This window comes from Scylla paramamosain, chromosome 6 (genome assembly GCF_035594125.1).
Source record: "Scylla paramamosain isolate STU-SP2022 chromosome 6, ASM3559412v1, whole genome shotgun sequence".
In the NCBI taxonomy this organism is placed as follows: Eukaryota; Metazoa; Arthropoda; class Malacostraca; order Decapoda; family Portunidae; genus Scylla; species Scylla paramamosain.
In genome coordinates, this window is record NC_087156.1 from 647,501 (window position 1) to 670,000 (window position 22,500).

Consider the following 22,500-nt stretch of genomic DNA (forward strand, 5'->3'; position numbering starts at 1 on the left):
TTACTAGGAATATATTTCAGTCACCAAGCAAGGATACTCTGATATCTTGTACAGCCTTGGAACTCCCTCACAATGAAATTATGTTGATTATTCTGAAGGAGAAAATAAAGCAAGTTTTAATCATCACTTGACTGAAGATGCAGATGTTAAGTCTTATCTTTCACTACATTACTCATTTTTTGCAGGAATATTCTTTAGCCTGCTGCAACATTTAGTCCCCTTATCTTGATCACTGACTGGACTTGTGCTAAGTGGAATTTTCTTTACTTGCAGGGACAAATGTGAAGAAAGCCAAGTTCTTCCTGGCCAACACAGCAATACTGGGACTGTACGGGGTAGAATCCACCTTTGAGATCTCCGCTTAATAGAAGTAGTAGCTGCCTGGGTACTGGCGGCGGTGTGCGGGGCAGGCGGTCCCTCGCACACGTGGCTGTAGAGTCTGCTACGCGATAATGACAAAGTAGATAGGTAGCTACATAGTATTTTAACCTGAAGTCCTGTCTGTGAGTGTTGTCTTGTATGTTGCTGCTTGCTGAAGGCAGGGAATGTACTGAACTGGACCTGAGTGGCTTACAAAACTCCTGTGGAAGGGAAGTGATGGTCTGTGCTAAATGTTGCAGTCTGACGAGTGACGTGGAATTCAATTTTTCCACGTGTAAATTCTTCCAGTCCAGTGTTTACCTTTATTTTGTTCCAGCTCTGTTACTTAGTGCCAGAGTTAGAAGACTGACATTTAACGGAATTCTTATTTATGATTTTGACGTACTTTCTTTTCCCATTTATTTACTTAGCCCATGAAGTGTGGGTGCTCCTTGTAAATGGTCGGTGCTGAGCCTGCCATGAATGCAAATCAAATGCAGCTGATTGTGAAAGACAGGCACAGGAGAAGGGGTCAGTCACTCATTCCTGCTTGTGTCAGATCACTCATCTAGTGTTCTGCTGTGGAGTGGAGTGGGTGATGAGAGGACTGTGGTGATGGGACAGTGACAGACAAGCCCTACTTACTGAAAACAAAAGTGTGCGAACTCATCACATCAACACTTATTTAGCTTCCTGACAAAAATGGCATCCAGTTTCAGATGTTTAAGGTATTTAACTCATCTATTTATTTAAAGGTACCCACTCTTTATGGGTTAAATGAAAGCTGTACTCTAGTTTAGCAGTCAGTCTCACCACTTGGTTTAATGTGAGCAGGTAAGGAAGCCCTAGAACCTGGCCGTTGGTTAGGTTCTGGTGACTTCTGGCTGGAATCTCAGTACCTTAATTTCTCTTCTGGTTGAAACTTTCTCCTCAAACACAACTGGCTGGAGCTGAGTCCTGGGATGGTCAGCTGTTTAAATATTACTACACAAAATGTTATGAGTTTGAATACATAATGAAAATTTCTTTAATGTGTATGTATGTAAAGGTTATAAAAGCAAGTATTTTTTTCTTTTTCAATTTTTGTATATAATTGAGGTTAAGATGAATTTGAAACATTGATTGCAATTTATCAAGCTGGTGTTTTTGGTTTTGAAGGAAGTGTAAGTGCAAGAGGTATGAATTTGAAACATTGATTGCAATTTATCAAGCTGGTGTTGGTTTTGGTTTTGAAGGAACTGCAATTGTGCAAGAGGTATGAATTTGATGAGAGTGGAATTAATGAAGCAGTTTACCACACCAGTATTGTCATTCCTGCTCCCTGTGTGTCCACCTTACCTCACACACCCTGACGTTTGCCTCAACGCCTTCATTTATCACCAATGCAGTTAGGTAAATTATCACTTATTACTATTTTCTCATATGAATTCAGAAACACTGTCAGCTTATCAAATAGTGTATCTGTTAATATAACCTTTTGTAGGCAACTTGTCCTGTAACCACCTATGACATTTTAGGCTCATTTTTGTACCAGCCTCTTCAACAGTTCTATAGCTTATGGAAAACTAAATTAACTTCCTATTCTCTCATTTCCTCTGTCCATACCAGCAGTTCTCATAGTACTCTCAATGTTGAAGGATGATAGCAGTCCAAGGGCAGAGCTAGTGAGTTTCTTTGAGTCTCCCCAATAATTGTTTTCTTTTGTAGCTTGCGGTGAAGAGGAGGATAATAGCGGTAATTAAAGGTTTAGTGATTATATGAAAAAAGTATTTTTATAAGGCGTGTATTCGTGGGAGTGATTTAAAAGTCTTGAAACATTTATTATAAATAGTCTTTACTTATTTCAACTGTAGTTTTCTCTAATCAATGGTAATACGAATAATAGAATTACATCATGTTGCGTCAGCCTACCAGTAACTCATAAGGTATCATACCCTAGCTTATAAAATATGTTAGTAATTTAGAATTCAATTATTAACTTCAACTAATGTCCAGCCTATATGCTCACCTTGCTAGCCAATTATTCCTGCATTTTTATTTAAACTCACGGTTCAGTAAAATTATTTGTGAAAGAAGAGAGAGAGAGAGAACTAGCTAAGGTTCCAATAACTTCAGATGCCTGTGGGTGTTGAGGGAGAGAGCACAAAATGGCGTCTCCCTTCCCTCTGGCAACAGGTGGGTCTCGTAGCTCTGAAATATTTGATTTTTCTTTTATTTAGAAGTGAATATTACTGTGTTCATGTTTATTATTCATGTCTCTAGTGAAGATATAGTGACTGTACGTGTTGACAGAATGGCGTCTCCCTTCCCTCTGGCAACAGATAAAATAGCCGGTGTTGGTCCCACGTGGAGACAGGCCACAGTCTTGGGAAAGCGTTAGCCATGTAATGTTTCTTTAGTCAAATATAATCTACTGTGAATGTGTTGTGAGCAATATTATTGCCGTAGAGAAGTGATGGAGGAAGGCTGTGACGTTATTTAGGGATATAACGGTGCCCAGAATCAATGGTACTCTTGAGGAGTTATAAAAGTAATTATTTTCTTGTGTATTCGTAGTGTTAAGTAATGGAGTATAAGTGTATATGCCATACCAGAATTTCAAGTGTCATAGTGGGTCAGTCAACCCAAAGAATCCCATCAGTATTATTCATTTAATTATTTTTGCTATTTTTATATTTTTCGTTCCTCCTAATAAAGCCACACTGTAGGTACTGTGTGATAATTAACCTCTCCCTACCCTCTGGCCATGACGATGAAGGCGAGAACCATTACCAATCAAAAATGTTTTCTTTTTTTCTATTGTGTGTGCGTGCTTCTTCTCTCTTCCTCTTCCTTTCTTCTTCACCGTGAAGATCTTTGCCTCGTCTCATTAGAGCTCTGATCGGACCGGTGAGGAGGAGGAAGGAGGGGGGAACCGGAGGGGGGGGATGGCGTTACATTAGTTTATCTTGCTCGTATTTACCTAAGGAACCATAAAGAGATATCAGCAGTTTACGTGACGTGATGCTTCCTTCAGATTCATAAGGAGTGAATGTTGCGTCACCAGTGTTCAGATATCACGAAAAAGACACAATGAGAAAAATGAACCGTACATTTAAACAGGGAACGGAAAAAAAACACCGAATTCTGGCCAATATTTCTCCTTCCAATTGACGTAAACACTAGAACCGTAATTAACGGGGTGAAATGCATGTTGGCGTGAAAGAATGCATTAAAGAAGAAAGAAGAAAAAGCATCAGTTCATCTTAGCTCACGTATTTCTTACTCTTTTACTTCTCTCCTTCCATTAATTAAGGAGGAAAAGTCATAAAAAATCTCAATATACGTTTGTTACCCTTTCAGTTCCATCCTTCCACGGTTTAAGAAAGGAAGGCTCTATATTAAGATACTAAGGGCGTTCAGTGGCAGGGGTCAGTGAACTCTTTTGCTAACTAGGCTATGGGTGTCCACTGTGTTCCTGGGCTAGACATTAAGGTTAAGGACATTAAGATAGGAAGGCTCTATATTAAGATATTATAAGGGCGTTCAGTGGTAGGGGTCAGTGAACTCTTTTGCTAACTAGGCTATGGGTGTCCACTGTGTTCCTGGGCTAGACATGTTTACACACTCCTCCCTGCATTCCATTGTTTTCTTCAACACAACCACCACCATCACCACCATCACCATCACCACCACCACCACCGCCAGAGTGACACGTAGTGAGAATATTTACTAACAGAGAGAGAGAGAGAGAGAGAGAGAGAGAGAGAGAGAGAGAGAGAGAGAGAGAGAGAGAGTATAACGGGAGGGAATAATGATAAAAAAGTTAGATACAATACTAGGAAAAACGGAACACACACACACACACACACACACACACACAGAGAGAGAGAGAGAGAGAGAGAGAGTATAACGGGAGGGAATAATGATAAAAAAGTTAGATACAAAAGTAGGAAAAACGGAGCACACACACACACACACACACACACACACACACAGAGAGACAGAGAGAGAGAGAGAGAGAGAGAGAGAGAGAGAGATTAAACTTTCTAAGCCAAGCCATACACACAACTATAAACATACATTCAATGATATCCTCATAAAACATAAATACACTCACACACACCACTACATAGTCCTTGAAATTTTATCGGGCCTGAATGTGACAGGAACCAACAGGTGAACTGATGGAAACCTTAATGTACCTCATATTTACTCATTGCTCACGTGCCACCAGCGAGGACTCTTTTCTGGCTGGCTCAGAATATAATAAATTTGCAATAAGGCGCATTTCAAATTGATTTCAGGACAAGTTTTTACTTTTTATAGATCTTTCAGAATGCAAAGAATAAATTTACGTTAATTCGCATGTTATTAATTTTGAGACTGATAGATTTCCATGCGTTTTGACTGACCCCGATTACTGTTTGAAGAAAAAAAAAAAAAAAACATATTTATTCTTCTGTTGACATAACTCGTGAAATAATAAGACAAGACCACAAGAATCATAGTGTACAGTCAACAAAACTCAAAACTCATGAACCAAGATGCAGTTTCCTTATATAACAAAATAAAAAAAATAAATAAACGATAATATGAGATGAGTACACAAGTTAAGATGGTACGTCTATTTCTCAGCACTTTTTCCCATCACTGACTGGCGATATTTCTTGCAGCATTCGTGGCAGGGAGCATATGATGCTTGCCTGAGGGAGAACAAAGACTGGGGAGCGAAAAAAGAGCCGAGGGGGAAGCTAAGATGCCTTGAGCCAAAATGAAACGTTATTGGAGTTAGCCAGAGTTAGCCAGGCCGCCACTGTCTAGAGCGCGCCGGCATTCTGTTTATGTTTTTTAATGTTCTGAAGTGAATGACGCTCAAATATTAGCAATAACAGATAGATTAGTTTATTTGTTTACACGTGTGGAGTTTAGAAGGGTTTATTTTTCAGTGGTTAGCGGTTTATTGAAGGAAATGCGTCGCTGTGTAGAAGTTTCTGCTATGGAATTATTACGATAGCTCCTGGTTATTCAGTGTGTGCAGTGGCCAAGTGGGGGAAGGACGCTGTCTTGCCCTCACTTGTTATGCCAGCCACCTCAAGTCCCTATAGTTGTGTAGACGTTCTGTTCTCCCTGTCACTCACCAACAGAATCACGGCCTTTGGTAAAAACAGTGGCATGGTGGATTAGGTAGGAAGCTGCCACGCGTGATTTGGGAAATAAAATATGATGTGATGTATTCGATATTAGCTACTGTTTTTGTTTTGTAATGCAGTTTAGTACAGAGCAGAAATTCGTGTTACCAAATGGTTCAGCTTCTTACTTAACTTTTATAAATTAGAGATCTATTTAGGTTTTCAGAGGTATTTTCGTGACTCTAGGAAAAAAATAATCCAGCTCTACGTGTTTCTTATGTAATTCAACTTATTACACAACAGGAATCCGTGTTATCATATCTTCCCGCGTCTTATCTGAACTTTTATCATGTTCTGGTCTGTTATTTAGGTTTTCAAAGGCATTTTCATGACTAGCACAAAAATCCATCTATTCTTGTTTGTTCTGTAATTTTTATATAACAGAAGAGAAACTCGTATCCTCAAACGATTTGGCGTCTTATCTTTCTTAATTTTTATCAGGTTCTAGTATAAATTATGTACGTTTTTATGTTTCTGGGTAAAAAAGAAAACATCTATCTTCCCTGTTTATTCTGTAATTCATTTAACTACAGCAGAACAAGAACAACATTCTAAAACATTCCGGTTGCGTTGCGAGAAGGTTTGTGGAGCAGAGTTGTGAAATATTGTCTGCTGCTGAATTATTGACGTGTCCTTAAGCTTCACCTATATTGTAATAGCACGTGTTTCTTGATTTCTGACCTGGTGTTCTAGAGTGTATGGTGTCTTATATAGGGAACAGTGAGAAAGGACCTTCACTCCTCTCCCTGTGTCTTGTATAGGGAACAATGAGAAAGGACCTTCACTGCTCTCCCTGTGGTTCAGTGGCTGATGTCTCTTCTTATTTTTTTTCTTCTCCTTCGTCACTCGGTCAAGAAAACCGAACCGTCCCCTTTACAAGATAAAACCCCTCTGTAACCTGGCTTTGGTCTATATGACATCAAATCGCTCCACTCCCTCCCTTATCCACTCTTTAAATTCCCTTATACTCTTTACCCAATCTTAATAACCCTAGGAACACTTCAGCAATATAATATCTTAAGAGTCTTCTGTGGAATCAACTCAGACAGGTTTGAATTACTTGAATCGCGTTGACACACCTTCTCCTCACACTCCGTCTCTTAAACGTCCTTTAAATTCCCCTATACTCTTTACCCAAGCTTATTAACTCCATAGATACTTTCTTACTACAATATCTTAAGTCTAATACGTAATATCAGAGGCTGGAATTGTTTGAATTTCGCGCGCAAACATCCGCTCTTCACACCATCTAAATTGTGTTATATTCCTTATCCAAGCCTACTAACCCTAGGAACACTTCAGAACTACAATATCTTAATAGTATAGTGCGGAATCATGCCATTACACGCTTCAGTTACGCTCTAATAAACTCCTTTCAATAGCGAGAAAATATGAGCTGTCAAGTGAGTGGCATCTACCATCACCATGACAACGGGTCGTGAATAGCCAATCCCAGCCCGCCATTTCATCCGGGACCTCAAGATGGCCACACTGATACAATATAGTTTAATTTCCAGCCAAGATGAGAGTTAACCGAGACATATATGGTGGATAAAAAGCTCTTAAAAATATGGGTGTTCCGAGGAGAGTATACCACTAGGGAATGTGGGTTACATTAGTAATGGAGGAATATTTTGACAGCAGACGAAACTAAAGGTACAGTTACTAGTTAGTGTTTTTGTGTGTTTGTATATGTGTGTGTCGTGGAGGAGTGATCTGTGCCTGACCATGTGGCTATATGACGAACCAGGCGTGAGTATTCAGCATTTGACCAAACACTCACGCAGAGACTGTCCCTTTAAACCTTCGTCCCTTTAAACCGTACCCAAACAAACGCTTTCGATTCCCGTAGGCAGACCAGGCTACCTCTCTCTGACCGCCGCCCCATGTCACTTATTTTTTTAGGGTCATGCTCCTAATGAGAGAGTAACCGGCCGGCTAGGGGGACTGGGAGTAGGCTGGGAGTGTTAACTGGTTATTTAACAGAGTAGAAGATGAGAGAGACTGGGTATGTGTGATGGATGAGTGACAGGGAATAGAAGGGTGTAAGCTGTTTGACGTAAGGGTGACAGGCTGTGTGCGTCCGTGTGTACATGTATGTGGGTGGGTGTGGGTGACTGGTTGGGTGTGTGTGTGTGTATTACCCTTGTGAGACCCTCTGTGTGTGTGTGTGTGTGTGTGTGTGTGTAGGGAGGGAGAGACACGTGAGTAAAGAAGGGAGGATGGAGGTCAGGAAAGAGGAGGAGGAGGAGGAAGAGGGCTGACTGGGTGAACCTCTTAAAGATGGTATTCAGAAATTACGTATTTTCTTGGCTTCGCTGAGTCACTGTGTTAGGGAAGAGGAAGAAGAGGAGGAGGAGGAGGAGGAGGAGGATATAGAAGTGATATAAGCATAGGTAGGTCTTAAGTTAGTATTAAGTTAGTATTAGTATTTATAGTTAGTATTTTAAGTTAGTAGGTTAGGCTATGTAAGTTGAAGTGTGTTAGATTGTAAGGCTAAGTAAGGTTAGGTTAGGTTAGGTTAAGATAGTGCGTTAGGTTAGGTAAGTTAAGGATAGGTTAGACTAGCATAGTTTAGGTTATATTAGATGAATTTACATTAACTTGCATAGGTTAGATTAGATTAGATGAAACTAAGATTTGGATGACATAGGTTACGTTAGATCATGTTAAGTTATAGCAGATTAATTAGGTTAGTTAAGGTAATTGAGTTAGCAAAGGTTGCATTAGGTTAAACTAGCATAAGTGAAGAAGTTAAGTTAGATTAGGTGAGGAATTATTAGGTTAGATGAGAGGAGGTGAGGTTAGGTGAGGTTAGGTTAGGTTAGAGTAGGTGAGATAAGGTTTGGTTAGATTAGATTAGGTTAGGTTAGGTTTGGTTAGATTACATTAGGTTAGGTTAGGTTAGGTTAGGTTAGATTAGATTAGATTAGGTTAGGTTTGGTTAGATTACATTAGGTTAGGTTAGGTTAAGTTAGGTTACAGTGAGGCGTCTTGAAGTCATGAGAGACATTGGCGGGGACAGAGATGGTACCTTGCCAACTCCACCTGAGAGAGAGAGAGGGGGGGGGGGCAGGGTCATTTAAGGACTGTCTTTAGAATTAGCTTCCCTATGTTAATGTGTTAGTTTTCATATTTATTAAGAGAGAGAGAGAGAGAGAGAGAGAGAGAGAGAGAGAGAGAGAGAGAGAGAGAGAGAGAGAGAGAGAGAGGCAATATGGTGTAAGTAAAGGAACTAAAAATGTACTTCAAATGGCTTGATTCTCTCTCTCTCACTCTCTCTCTCTCTCTCTCTCTCTCTCTCTCTCTCTCTCTCTCTCTCTCTCTCTCTCTCAAAGTAAGATTAGCTAAAGAATTTTTAACATTGGGAATAGTAATCCATATATATATACATATTGGAGTATATTTTTTGTAACAGTGTGAATGATAAGATTCCACTTTTCAGTGTTGCCACAGTGACGGTGGTGGTGGGCATGACACAGATGCGGGAGGTGGAGTTTGTGCCCGATGGAGACATGCAGGTGGACAAATTGTGTTGGTCATTGGTCAGACTGGAGTTTACATGTGTACCTCCTTCACCATCATTGGTGGACACTTCACCTTGAGTGTTAGTGAAATGTGCTCTCTTTCTTAATTTATTTGTATATCACAAAAAATTTAAGACCAGTTAGTTGTCTAGACTATAAGTTTTAAAATGAGAAAATCAATCTACATAATTTTTTAAAAGGAAACAGTTAAGGCATTGTAAAGTAAAAGTCAAAATATATTTTGGTTATTATTTTTTTTGCAATCAACAACTTTCATGTATAATGAAATAAATACATTCATCAAACTTAATATCATGTTTAATAACAGCTAGAGGTACCAATTTGCAGATGTCTATGGAAAATTTGTATGATAATCTTGTGGCCAACAAGAAAGGATACAATGAATGATGACTTATTATTGTAAGAAATCTTTCAGAGTTGTTGTTGTGTACTTCCACATTCCATGGAGACAGCTTTTTCCTTCACCTTTCACCATTTAAAAATGTGATAATTTCAACAGGATGCTTGAGCTGTCATGGTGTTGCTGGTGCTGTGTGCCATCATCACCCTGACACAGACCACCCTGCAGACACCTTCATCCTGGGTGCCACACGTCGCTGCTGCTACAACTCAGAGCAACAAGAGCGCAAGCCAGGAAGGGAAATGGTAACTTTTCACTTAATTTGTTGTTTATTTGAGGGCCTAATGACAGACACATAATGGAATGAGTATTTGTGAATGTTTGTTTATATCTAGATACAGCATTCACATATCTTAAGTGCCACCTTCCAAAAACAATGTCAGCCAGAAAAAATAAGTGATCAATCTAATTACATTTCAAGTCAAAAAGTTTTCCTTTAACCACTTTGCTCCAGATGCTTAAAAACATGCGTTGCTCACATACATGGCGTCGCGTAGGCTCGTGACTGGTAACTTATCTAATTTCTAATAATTTCTAATATAATTTCTGTGTGTGTGTGTGTGTGTGTGTGTGTGTGTGTGTGTGTGTGTGTGTTTTATGTATGAGTGACACTGGCCAAGGGCAACAAAAATCCAATAAAAAAATATGCCCACTGAAATGGCAGTCCCATAAAAGGGTCAAAGCAGTGGTCAAAAGTTGATGAATAAGTGTCTTGAAACCTCCCTCTTGAAGGAATTCAAGTCATAGGAAGGTGGAAATACAGAAGCAGGCAGGGAGTTCCAGAGTTTACCAGAGAAAGGGATGAATGATTGAGAATACTGGTTAACTCTTGCATTAGAGAGGTGGACAGAATAGGGGTGAGAGAAAGAAGAAAATCTTGTGCAGCAAGGCCGCAGAAGGAGGGGAGGCATGCAGTTAACAAGATCAGAAGAGCAGTTACCATGAAAATAGCAGTAGAAGACAGCTAGATATGCAACATTGCGGCAGTGAGAGGCAACATTGTGGCGGTGTGGAATGTTAGGAGTAGCAGTTGAGGGAACAGGTGTGTTAGGGTGGTAGTAAAGAGCGGCTTGGAAACTAGTTGGGCTTTTGAACGGTTGAGAGTGACTGAAGTATGATTGTCAGAAATGGAGAGGGTTTAGAATGGCATGTAAGAATGTGAAGTGAGACAGATAGAGCAATGAAGCACGTGAGGTTGAGTGAGCCAGGTGTGGAGTGAGACAGACAGACAGACAAAGTGATGAAGCACGTGGGGTTGAGTGAGCCAGGTGTGGAGGAGTGACAGACAAACAGCGATGAAGCACGTGGGGTTGAGTGAGCCAGGTGTGGAGGAGTGAGACAGACAGCGATGAAGCACGTGGGGTTGAGTGAGCCAGGTGTGGAGGAGTGAGACAGACAGCGATGAAGCACGTGGGGTTGAGTGAGCCAGGTGTGGAGGAGTGAGACAGACAGCGATGAAGCACGTGGGGTTGAGTGAGCCAGGTGTGGAGGAGTGACAGACAGACAGAGCGATGAAGCATGTGGGATTGAGTGAGCCAGGTGTGGAGGAGTGAGACAGACAGAGCCATGAAGCACGTGGGGTTGAGTGAGCCAGGTGTGGAGGAGTGACAGACAGAGCCATGAAGCACGTGGGGTTGAGTGAGCCAGGTGTGGAGGAGTGACAGACAGACAGAGCCATGAAGCACGTGGGGTTGAGTGAGCCAGGTGCGTCACTTGGGGACGACTGTGAGCCAACCCAGGACCAACGGCTGATGACGCTCAATGATGGAATTAGAAGCTGCATGAATTGTTTATGTAGATTTTAGAAGCTGTCTGAATTGTTTATGTAAATCTGAAGCACTTACTTTGAATTGAAGGCTTGGACCATGTAATATCTTTGTAATTCTTCTGTACCATTGTCATAAGTTCCTTAGATAACTCACTACAGTTTTGTCTCTATATAATAATATGTACATTTACTCAAACTGCATTTTCTTTCAGTGTGCAGGTTTGCAGTAAACCTCCCTGAAGGTTCCAGAGCTGCTCAGCAAGTGTCCAGTCCAGGCTGTCACAAGACTGTGTGACAGTGGACCTTCCACTCATACTGAAAACAGCTGTGCACTGCCACTCACAGGAAGTGGTGACCACTCTAGGTGTGCTATCTGCTGTTTATATGTGTAAGATGAGTACTGGCTAAGGGTAAGACAAATTCCTGCAGGTTTGTGTGTGTGTGTGTGTGTGTGTGTGTGTGTGTGTGTGTGTGTGTGTGTGTGTGTGTGTGTGTGTGTGTGTGTTTAGGAGCCCACTAAATATTGCTTGTTGTCAGAAATGGAAAATGCTCTGATGGGCTTTGAAAAGGTTGCTTACGAGTATATCAGTGAAATGAGTAGGTGTGTCCTTGGAGACAGGCAGCATGTGGCCAGGCCTGGAGGACAATCTTGACTGAGGCCCTTGAGAGACTGCAAGCTGACAAAGCCAAGGAAGATCCTTGTGGGAACACCTCAGCAAATCTTGGAGTTTATTCTGAAGGATTCTGTAGTGAGGAAACTCAAAGTTTGGAGGAACAGAAGAACAGTGTTGCTGTGTGTGGAGGCAATACATTGACTGTGTAGTATATCGCAAGGAAGACAATCTTTGCTCCCACAGTGTCAAGAGTGAAACACCTGCTCCACCACTGCCTCAGGAAGATCCACTGTTCACCCACACAGTAAAAGCTGAAATAGTGGAGGCAGTATCACGTAACAATTGATCAAAGCAGAACAAGTCAAGGTGTTACTAGTACTTACTGTGTTGTATAAATACTTCTGAAAGAGAAAGAGAGAGAGAGAAAGAGAGAGAATGATAATAGTGATGTGTGTAGTTTCAGTGATTCACTTACAGACAGTAGTTAGTGAGCAGGTGTTGAATATAATGCAGTGTTGCTGAGGGAGAATAAATTGATTAGCAGCAGTGTGCATAAATGTAGTGTTTTTTTTATTTGTGTAGAAGGGACATTGACAACTTATTTATCTCTCCTTCCACTGAATGGCAGGCACAATGACACCAACAATTACCTGCTGTTTACACTTCACTGTTTTGACTTGCATTTCTCTAACAATCTGGGACTGAATTATTCACTACTGTTGGTTTGACAAAGGATTTTTAACGTGTCCCTTGAAGATTAAAAGCCCCACCTGTTTCCATTGTCTGTTATTTCCAGATTGAGTTGCCTTGAAGCTGAGATGAGTTGGTCAGCTAGTGAGTGGCTTCAATCAAGTGACTGTGAGGTGTTGGCTTCAATCAAGTGACTGTGAGGTGTTGCCTTCAATCAAGTGACTGTGAGGTGTTGGCTTCAATCAAGTGACTGTGAGGTGTTGGCTTCAATCAAGTGACTGTGAGGTGTTGGCTTCAATCAAGTGACTGTGAGGTGTTGGCTTCAATAAAGTGACTGTGAGGTGTTGCCTTCAATCAAGTGACTGTGAGGTGTTGGCTTCGATCAAGTGACTGTGAGGTGTTGGCTTCGATCAAGTGACTGTGAGGTGTTGGCTTCGATCAAGTGACTGTGAGGTGTTGGGCATGGTATTGTGTTATTGCAAGTGTAACCATTAATAAGTAAGTTCTTTCCTTATAACTCTTCATACATGGATTGCCATACATGGACGGATAAGGCCCTTGTACAGAGTCATCAGCTGGGGGTGAGAAAAACTGGTGGAGACGTCTCAGAACGCCTAACTTCACAGAAGCTGTTTTAGCTAGAGATGAAATGTGAAGTTTCTAGTTTAGATCATAAGTAAAGGACAGACCAAGGATGTTCAGTGTAGAAGAGGGGGACAGTTGAGTGTCATTGAAGAAGAGGGGATAGTTTGGAAGACTGTGTTGAGTTGATAGATGGAGGAATTGAGTTTTTGATGCACTGAACAATACCAAGTTTGCTCTGCCCCAATCAGAAATTTTAGAGAGATGAGAAGTGAGGCGTTCTGTGGCTTCCCTGTGTGAACTGTTTACTTCCTGAAGGGTTGGATGTCTATGAAAAGACATGGAAAAGTGCAGGGTGATGTCATCAGCGTAGGAGTGGATAGGACAAGAAGTTTGGGTTAGAAGATCATTAATGAATAATAAGAGAGTGGGTGACAGGACAGAACCCTGAGGAACACCACTGTTAATAGATTTAGCAGAAGAACAGTGACCGTCTACCACAGCAGCAATAGAACGGTCAGAAAGGAAACTTGAGATGAAGTTACAGAGAGAAGGATAGAAACTGTAGGAGGGTAGTTTGGAAATGAAAGCTTTGTGCCAGACTCTATCAAAGGCTTTTGATATGTCCAAGGCAACAGCAAAAGTTTCACCAAAATCTCTAAAAGAGGATGACCAAGACTCAGTAAGGAAAGCCAGAAGATCACCAGTAGAGCGGCCTTGACGGAATCCATACTGGCGATCAGATAGAAGGTTGTCAAGTGATAGATGTTTAAGAATCTTCCTGTTGAGGATAGATTCAAAAAACTTTAGATAGGCAGGAAATTAAAGCAATAGGACTGATGTTTGAGGGATTAAAACTACTACTACTACTACTACTACTACTACTACTACTACTACTACTACTACTACTACTACTACTACTACTACTACTACTACTACTCACATCTTGCCTGACTGCCAGACCAACATTTACTGTGTAGAAATGGCACAGTCTACTCCTTTAGTTCTTTTCCTTTCTAGAATGTGCATATCAGTGTACCCTGTCGTGCCTCCCATGCTGTGTAATGCTGCAGTGTTGATTGTGTGTGTGTGTTTCCCTCAGGTGGCACTGGATAGCAAGTGGAAGAGGCCTTGGGAGACTTCCGTTAATGAGGAGCAACAGTCACACCTCACTGGAGTCTTTCAGGAACCAACAGTCAGGTGAATATTGTGTTATTTGTACTGTTGAGGTCCCATATCTCTGACTTGTGTGCTCTCAAGATGCTATGCTCAGCTTTTGAATCCTTGACACTGACAATAAGTCAAGCTTAGTGGGAGATGTCTTTCACACACTGCCCTGCTTGTTTCCCCCTTGTTACAGCTTAATCTGCTTGTTCCCCCCCTTGCTACAACTTAATTTGCTTGTTTCCCCCTTGCTACAACTTAATTTGCTTGTTTCCCCCTTGCTACAACTTAATTTCCTTGTTTCCCCCCTTGCTACAACTTAATTTCCTTGTTTCCCCTTTGCTACAACTTAATCTGCTTGTTTCCCCCCTTGCTACAACTTAATCTGCTTGCTTCCCCCTTGCTACAATTTAATTCTTCTCATAAGTGTTGTGATTGTGGTTGTTCAAGAAGGGATCAGTAACTGTCAGACTGGAAGGAAGCTGGTAAGATTGGAAGCAGCCATCACACAGTTGGCAAAGGGTGCTCAGTGATTGGAACAGCTGTCTCTCTGCTACCCTGCAACTCGCAAGCTTCTTCTGACTAAAAGAGGGTGCAGCTAATCAGTTTTTACAATATATACATCCCATCAGCTTAATATTCTTGTATCTGCTTTCCTTTTTCACCAAGAGCCTTTCTTCCTCTTCGGAGTGACAGCTGTACCTTGTGTCAGTGCATCCCTGGCCATCTGTGTCATGGCTGTCGTTGATCTTGCTGTCTCCCGTCCAGTCTCACAACTACAAAGCCCTCTCAAACAAGGCCTATCACAGCACTCTTCCCTTTGTTAAGCTTGACAGCACCCGTTATAATGCAAGAATTAAATGTGAGCTGTGAAATGAGAGAGTAGCAGTAAGGGGGACACAGGCAGGGAAGTACAGGAGAGACCTTCCCTTCCACTGTGTCTGGCAGTCTCTCTGTGATTAAAGGGCTGAACTTGGCATCTTCAGGGCACGAGAGTTGCCATGGGTGATAATTTGCTATTTTTTTGAGCAGTGAAGCCTTTGTTCTGTGGGTGTGCTGTCATGCACTGTAATATTCTGTGTGGCCATTGTAAAGCCACATTGAAAGTATATGTAAAGCTTGATGCCAACCCCAAGCTGTCCCATTTTATAAATTCATATAGAAATATTTAGAAAAAAACTGGGAAAATTTGAAATCTGCAGCAATTTTGGTCCCAGGAATTTTGGATAGGGGAATTTCAACTGTATATAGCATTGTTGGGTGTGTATGTGTGTTTGTGTATGGATAAGAGGAATAAGATTAACGTTTTCTGAAGGAGTTGGAGGAGGGGAGGCATGCACTTAACCACGATTACAAGAGCAGTAACACTGAAAATAGTGGTACAAGACTGTAAGAGGAGCAACAGATGGCTGGATAAGCAGATGTTATCTCCTGTTAAGTGTGAGTCCTGACAGGTGTGAGTGAGTCTTGTCAGTGAGGTGTGTTGTGAAGTATTAATGGAGAGAGAGAAGGAATGATTTTCAATGATCACTGTGAAATAAGAGGAGAGTTCTGTTATTGCGATGTGCATGTGAAAGTATTGGGTTAAATATGAGACTAATTTTGGGGAATTCATGGATATAGGAGAGAAATAGATGTGAAATTGTTGTGGGGTGTTAAAGGACTGTCTGAGGCACCTGTTAGGCCAGGGGAGGGAGTGAAAAGTTTGTGGGAATAAGAGTTTGCATGAGTGAGGAATTAGTGTGTGTGTGATGCAGAAATAATCTCATTCTTCATAACTAGTTTACCCAAGTTGCATTATTTATGTATTTATTTGCAGAGGTTTGTCTTCTGTCTGCAATCAAGGCTGGTGGTGATGGTGGTGTCTCATTGCAGGGCCTGATGTGAAGGTGTCTGCAGCCAGTGTTTGGTGTCCTCTGTGCCTGCCTGGTGGTGCCTCATTGCAGGGCTGATGTGAAGGTGTCTGCTGCCAGTGTTTGGTGTCCTCTGTGCCTGCCTGGTGGTGCCTCATTGCAGGGCCTGATGTGAAGGTGTCTGCAGCCAGTGTTTGGTCTCCTCTGTGCCTGGTGGTGCCTCATTGCAGGGCCTGATGTGAAGGTGTCTGCAGCCAGTGTTTGGTGTCCTCTCTTCCTGGTGGTGCAGCCTGATGTGTTGCCTGCTTCAGTGTAAATCTTGCAAGCCAGATCTGCCAGCTGTCTCCAGTGTAGTAGTCTAGGGTGCTTTGCTTTGTGTCTTTGGCAATAAATAAATTTGTGAGTATCATTCTCATGTGAATTATATAGTTTGATAAAATTACAGAATGTGCTTGGGTAAACTAAATTTATATATTGGTGGTAAACAATTCATGCATCCCCAAGTAAATAAATAAAAAAATAAATAGGACCCAAAACAATAGATACAATATAGATCATCCTCTGGTCAAAAAAAAAAAAAGCCAGGATTGGCCCATTTTTGGCCAAGTTTAAAGTGAAACTTGCACACACAAGCCCTGTCCGAGCGACACTGGAGTCGCTCGGACAGGGCTTCTGTGTGCAAGTTTTACCTTAAACTTAGCCAAAAATGGGCCAATCCAGCCAAAAATGGGCCAATCCTGGCTTTTTTTTTTGACCAGATCAATTGTTACTAGTATTTTTTGCTTCCATTTTTTTTTTTTTTTATCAGGGCTATGAACTGGTTACATCAGAAAGCAGCTTATTTGCAATTTGTAAAAAGATTTGTATATAATTCCACAATTCCACAAGTATGAACAAGATGATTAAATATATTTGTTTAAATCACATTGCCAAAGTTTCTGAGGAGGCATGAACTGTTACACCAGAAAGCTTGTTTATTTGCAACTTATTAGTATAATTCCCTAAGTATGTACAAGATAATAATATATATATTGTTTAATCACAAAAGTTTAATAAATACACAATAGGATAAATGATTTGTTTTCCTTGTGTCAGAGAGCTCCTGTGTCAACTTGAGTGAGACTAGTGTTGAGGACTTCAGCCTTTGCAAGTCCTGAAGGATGCTTGTCACTCCCACCAACAGCTTGAAGGGACTCTTCCTGCTGCTAAACTGCTTAACAATATCCTTCCTGCTCAAAATTCTTGCCTTACAATCTTCTTACTTGAAAACTCTTGTACCCTTTTCTCGCTGCATTCTTCCTGCTGTTAAGTGCTTGACAATTATTCCTTAAAATTCTTACCTTACTTTTTCCTGCTTAAAATTCTTGCCTTACAATCTTCTTACTTGAAAACTCTTGTACCCTTTTCTCGCTGCATTCTTCCTGCTGTTAACTGCTTGACAATTATTCCTGCTTAAAATTCTTGCCTTACAATCTTCTTACAACTTGACTCTTCCTTGATTGCAATGAAAAATTCCTTGACTCCTCTTGTCAGGCTTACAGGTAGCAAGACTCGGCCCCTCTTCCTGATGACGCTCCTTGACTTAACTAACACCTCGTCAGGCTTACAGGTAGTGACACAGCCTCTCTTCCTGATGAAACTTGACTCCCTGATCACAATGAAGTATGTCAGGCCTGATGTGGTAGAGATTGCTGTGGGCAACTGTTCATGGGATGGAGTGAAGCAGCACACGTCACACCTGCAAGGGAAACGGACCATTAGCTCCTAGACACATGAAGCTTGTATGTGCTGAGATTCTTAATGTTTGATAATTGATTCATTACAAAACAACCTTTGAAAAGAATGAGGCGTGGAAAAGGTGCCGAGATTCTTAGTATGAGATGTTTGGGGATTGGTTGCCTAAAAGACTATGACTGGACAAACATGATACGAAAAAACCGGGCAAGTTTGAAAAGTACAATGCACTATGCAAGAAATGTGTCGATATTTTGTGAATTGCGTCAAAAATTCAGTCACATTCAAGAAAGGAAATTTGAAAAGCATAGCAGTATGACAGACAAGAAACTGAAAAATGTGCCTTAAATAAATACTTCCCAATTATATTTGAAGGATGATTGAAATTCGCACGGCATCATAAATTTCAATAGCACGACATTATATACATATTAGAAGTTTAAAAGACGAACCTGATGGATAATTTCACCTTCCCCAACACTGCCTCGATCACATGGTATCCTGGCAACGGGAACAGCGAAGAGGCAGCTGAATTCACACCTGTATATCAATCAACTCTGCCTCGGTGCTGACTTGGCCAAGGGAGAGGCTGTGGGAGAGAGAGAGAGCCTTTGTCAAGTCACCCCTATAAATGTAAAGCACACGAAATCTATAGTTGTAATCAAATTTAATATTGCAGAAGGGTAGCGACATTGTGAGTAGGAAAGACAGGAGAGGCGAGGAAAGAATCAGCTTGATCCTGGAGAAGTGAAAATATAATCTCGAGGATAAACTTATGAATAACTTACAATTTGAAAATAATAATAATTTAAAACTTTCTGCTCACACCTTCGAAGTTTATTATTGCTATTCAAAGTCAGTTTATGGTTCCAGAGATACGTTTTTGAAACCCACTTTAGAAAAATATACGAGGAAATAAAACAGTACAAGAAAAAAAAAATATACATATCACATGAATAACAAATTAGGAAAATAAGTATTAGAAATCCAACTTCGAGCTGAATTGATAAAAAAAAATAAAAGAAAAATCTGGTTTAATACAACAAAGCATTAATAGACAAGTTTAATGTAAATTTAGAAGGTTAATGTGTGTGTGTGTGTGTGTGTGTGTGTGTGTGTGTGAGGAGTTGTGTCTTTTTGAGTGTCTCCAGATTTTTGAGTGTGTCGTCACCAGATTTTTGAGTGCATGAGCATTCTAATGGTTGAATGAATTCGTGTTTATGTGCGTGTGAGTGTGTGGGAGCGGGCGTGAGTGTGTGGGCGCGGGCGTAAGTGTATGTGTGGGCGCGGGCGTAAGTGTATGTGTGGGAGCGGGCTTGTGTGTGTGTGTGGGCGCGGGCGTTTGAGGGCGTGGACGCGGGCGTGTGAGTGCATGGAGGCGGGCGTGTGAGTGCATGGAGGCAGGCGTGTGAGTGCATGGAGGCGGGCGTGAGTGCGTGCGTGGAGGCGGGCGTGAGTGCGTGCGTGGAGGTGGGCGTGAGTGCGTGCGTGGACGCGGGCGTGAGTGCGTGCGTGGACGCAGGCGTGAGTGCGTGGAGGCGGGCGTGAGTGCGTGCGTGGAGGTGGGCGTGAGTGCGTGCGTGGACGCGGGCGTGAGTGCGTGCGTGGACGCAGACGTGAGTGCGTGGAGGCGGGCGTGAGTGCGTGCGTGGAGGTGGGCGTGAGTGCGTGCGTGGACGCGGGCGTGAGTGCGTGCGTGGACGCAGACGTGAGTGCGTGGAGACGGGCGTGAGTGCGTGCGTGGAGGTGGGCGTGAGTGCGTGCGTGGACGCGGGCGTGAGTGCGTGCGTGGACGCAGGCGTGAGTGCGTGGAGACGGGCGTGAGTGCGTGCGTGGAGGTGGGCGTGAGTGCGTGCGTGGACGCGGGCGTGAGTGCGTGCGTGGACGCAGGCGTGAGTGCGTGGAGGCGGGCGTGAGTGCGTGCGTGGAGGTGGGCGTGAGTGCGTGCGTGGACGCGGGCGTGAGTGCGTGCGTGGACGCAGGCGTGAGTGCGTGGAGACGGGCGTGAGTGCGTGCGTGGAGGTGGGCGTGAGTGCGTGCGTGGACGCGGGCGTGAGTGCGTGCGTGGACGCAGGCGTGAGTGCGTGGAGACGGGCGTGAGTGCGTGGAGGTGGGCGTGAGTGCGTGTGTGGACGCGGGCGCGAGTGCGTGGAGGCGGGCGTGGGTGCGTAGAGGCGGGCGTGAGTGCGTGGAGGCGGGCGTGAGTGCGTGCGTGGACGCGGGCGTGAGTGCGTGGCCGCGGGCGTGTGAGTGCGTGGAGGCGGGCGTGAGTGCGTGCGCGGACGCGGGCGTGAATGCGTGCGTGGACGCGGGCGTGAGTGCGTGCGTGGACACAGGCGTGAGTGCGTGGAGGCGGGCGTGAGTGCGTGCGTGGACGCAGGCGTTTGAGGGCATGGACGCGGGCGTGAGTGTGTGGGCGCGGACGTGTGAGTATGTGGGCGCGGGCGTGAGTGTGTGGGCGCAGGCTTGTGAGTACGTGGACGTGGGCGTTTGATGGCGTGGACGCGGACCTGTGAGGGCGAGGGCATGAGGGCGAGGGCGCGGACGTGTGAGAGTGTGGGCGTGGAAATGGGCGTATTTGTGTGATCCTCCTAAGTGTTGGTGTGTGTGCCTTACTACTTAATAAAGTTAGTGAGCCAGGTGACCGAGCACGTGGCGCGCGGGGCATTTAAAGCCCTTTAATAATGGTAAATAAAGGCGATTTAAAAATATGAGGAAGAATGGCATCAACTTGTGGTGCTCATAGAAAACGTAAGATATATTAAGGGAGACTATGATATTTAATAACTTAATTTTAATCTTAGTCGAAAAGTGTTATTTTTAAGGTATGCCCTCCCCTTAAAGGTAGGTGTGTGTGTGTGTGTGTGTGTGTGTGTGTGTGTGTGTGTGTGTGTGTGTGTGTGTGTGTGTGTGTGTGTGTGTGTGTGTGTGTGTGTGTGTGTGTGTGTGTGTGTGTGTGTGTGTGTGTGTGTGTGTGTGTGTGTGTGTGTGTGTGTGTGCAACAAATATAAACGTACATAAAAAGATAATGAATGAATGAAAGTAATGAGCAATGGTACTTAAGCCAATTACCACTTACCACAGCGAACAAGTCGAGGGAACACAAGGCAGCGGCCACAGACATACCAATCTATCACAGTCTTGCGTATTCATAAATAAATAATCTCGACTTCTCCCTTAATTCTCACCTCAATAAGTTAGTCACACGTCAGATCACCTGGACAAACATGCAGTTTCCTACCTAACAAGCTTATTTACGCTGCCTGCAGTCTAATCACTCACGCAGCTTAATCTTGGCCAGTATCAGTTAGGTTAGGTTAGGTTAGGTTATTTATTATTTCCCCCTGGACATACAAATAGCTTAACATCTGTTCAGCATATTTAATTCTCACCTGATAAGCTTAACTACGTCACCTGAGCAGTGTTATAATCACCATCTGGCCTAATGTGTTCTCCCTAAGGGTGAAGCAGTGAGGTGCTGCAGGTCACACAGTGGCTCGGAAATTGAAATATTCAGGTTTTCGACGAGCCAGGGAGCTGCAACACATCACCTGCTCAACATCTAAACACTGAAGAAGAAAAATGACAACAAGAACAAGGACAAAATAGAACAAATGAAGGAAGGAACAGAAATACTTGACAAAAACACACACACACACACACACACACACACACACACACACACACACACACACATACGTACCTTCCCTAAAGAGTCGAGTGCCGCTGTGTGGCTCTCCCCAAGTGCCACATACCCAATTGGTTCAGAATAACAGGCAAAATTTGGCACCAACGCTGGGGTGTCACTGAGAGAGAGAGAGAGAGAGAGAGAGAGAGAGAGAGAGAGAGAGAGAGAGAGAGAGAGAGAGAGAGAGAGAGAGAGAGAGAGAGAGAGAGAGAGAGAGAGAGAGAGAGAGAGAGAGAGAGAGAGAGAGAGAGAGAGAGAGAGAAATTGGTTAGTCTTAGGCTTATATAATTTAATTCATGTTTGTTTAGAATTATTCATCATCATTATTATTATTATTATCATTATTCAGTTTGTTTTTCTTGATTATAAATAAAAGAATATACTTTATGTACACCACCACTACTACTACTACTACTACTATTACTACTTTTCTTCCTCTTCCTCTTCCTCCCACCACCCAAACACACACACACACACACACACACCTAACAAGAGGATCACCCTTGGGAGTATAGCCCAGTTGACCCTGCTTGTTTGACCCCCACAACAGCAGGTAGCCGGCCTGGGTCACGGCAGCAGAGTGGTGACCCGCAGCGGCCAGCAGGACTAAGAGGGTGCCAGCCAAGGAGGTCACCAGGGCAGGGTCCTTCTGGGGCCCCTGTCAGTGTCTAAGTGCCAACTGGCCCAAGGTATTTTGTCACCATCTGAAACACACAAAAGCAAAAAATAAATAAATAATGATGATAACACACACACACACACACACACACATATATACAGACACAGACACAGACATACATACATACAGACACCCACCAGCAGTCAAGGCAAGGGTGTGGTTGGCGTCACAGGCCAGCTGCACTGTCACCTTCCTGGCCAGACTCTTGACAAGCTTGCGTGTGGCGGTGTGACTGTCGCAGGAGTTGAC

General features: G+C 42.9%; 2 protein-coding genes across 5 annotated transcripts in view; one reads left to right on the top strand and one right to left on the bottom strand.

The window, feature by feature from the left end:
- The window catches only part of LOC135101168 (small ribosomal subunit protein mS31-like), a 134,753-nt gene that overhangs the window by 35,051 nt on the left and 77,202 nt on the right, over positions 1-22,500 (top strand). The window lies entirely within an intron of this gene.
- LOC135101167 (RCC1 and BTB domain-containing protein 2-like) overlaps positions 17,171-22,500 on the bottom strand; it is a 10,877-nt gene continuing 5,547 nt past the window's right edge. For 3 of the 4 annotated variants that reach the window (XM_064004730.1, XM_064004732.1, XM_064004733.1), the window contains 5 exons: positions 22,389-22,500; positions 22,058-22,276; positions 21,588-21,690; positions 18,337-18,473; positions 17,171-17,888 (listed from right to left, as the gene is read on the bottom strand). The exon at positions 22,389-22,500 is cut by the window's right edge and continues 39 nt beyond it. In XM_064004730.1, the coding sequence (XP_063860800.1) occupies positions 22,203-22,276; positions 22,389-22,500 (186 nt within the window). In that variant the 3' untranslated portion in view covers positions 17,171-17,888; positions 18,337-18,473; positions 21,588-21,690; positions 22,058-22,202. Of the gene's footprint in view, positions 17,889-18,336; positions 18,474-21,587; positions 21,691-22,057; positions 22,277-22,374 lie in introns of all 4 variants that reach the window. The other variant, XM_064004731.1, reaches the window with a different exon arrangement.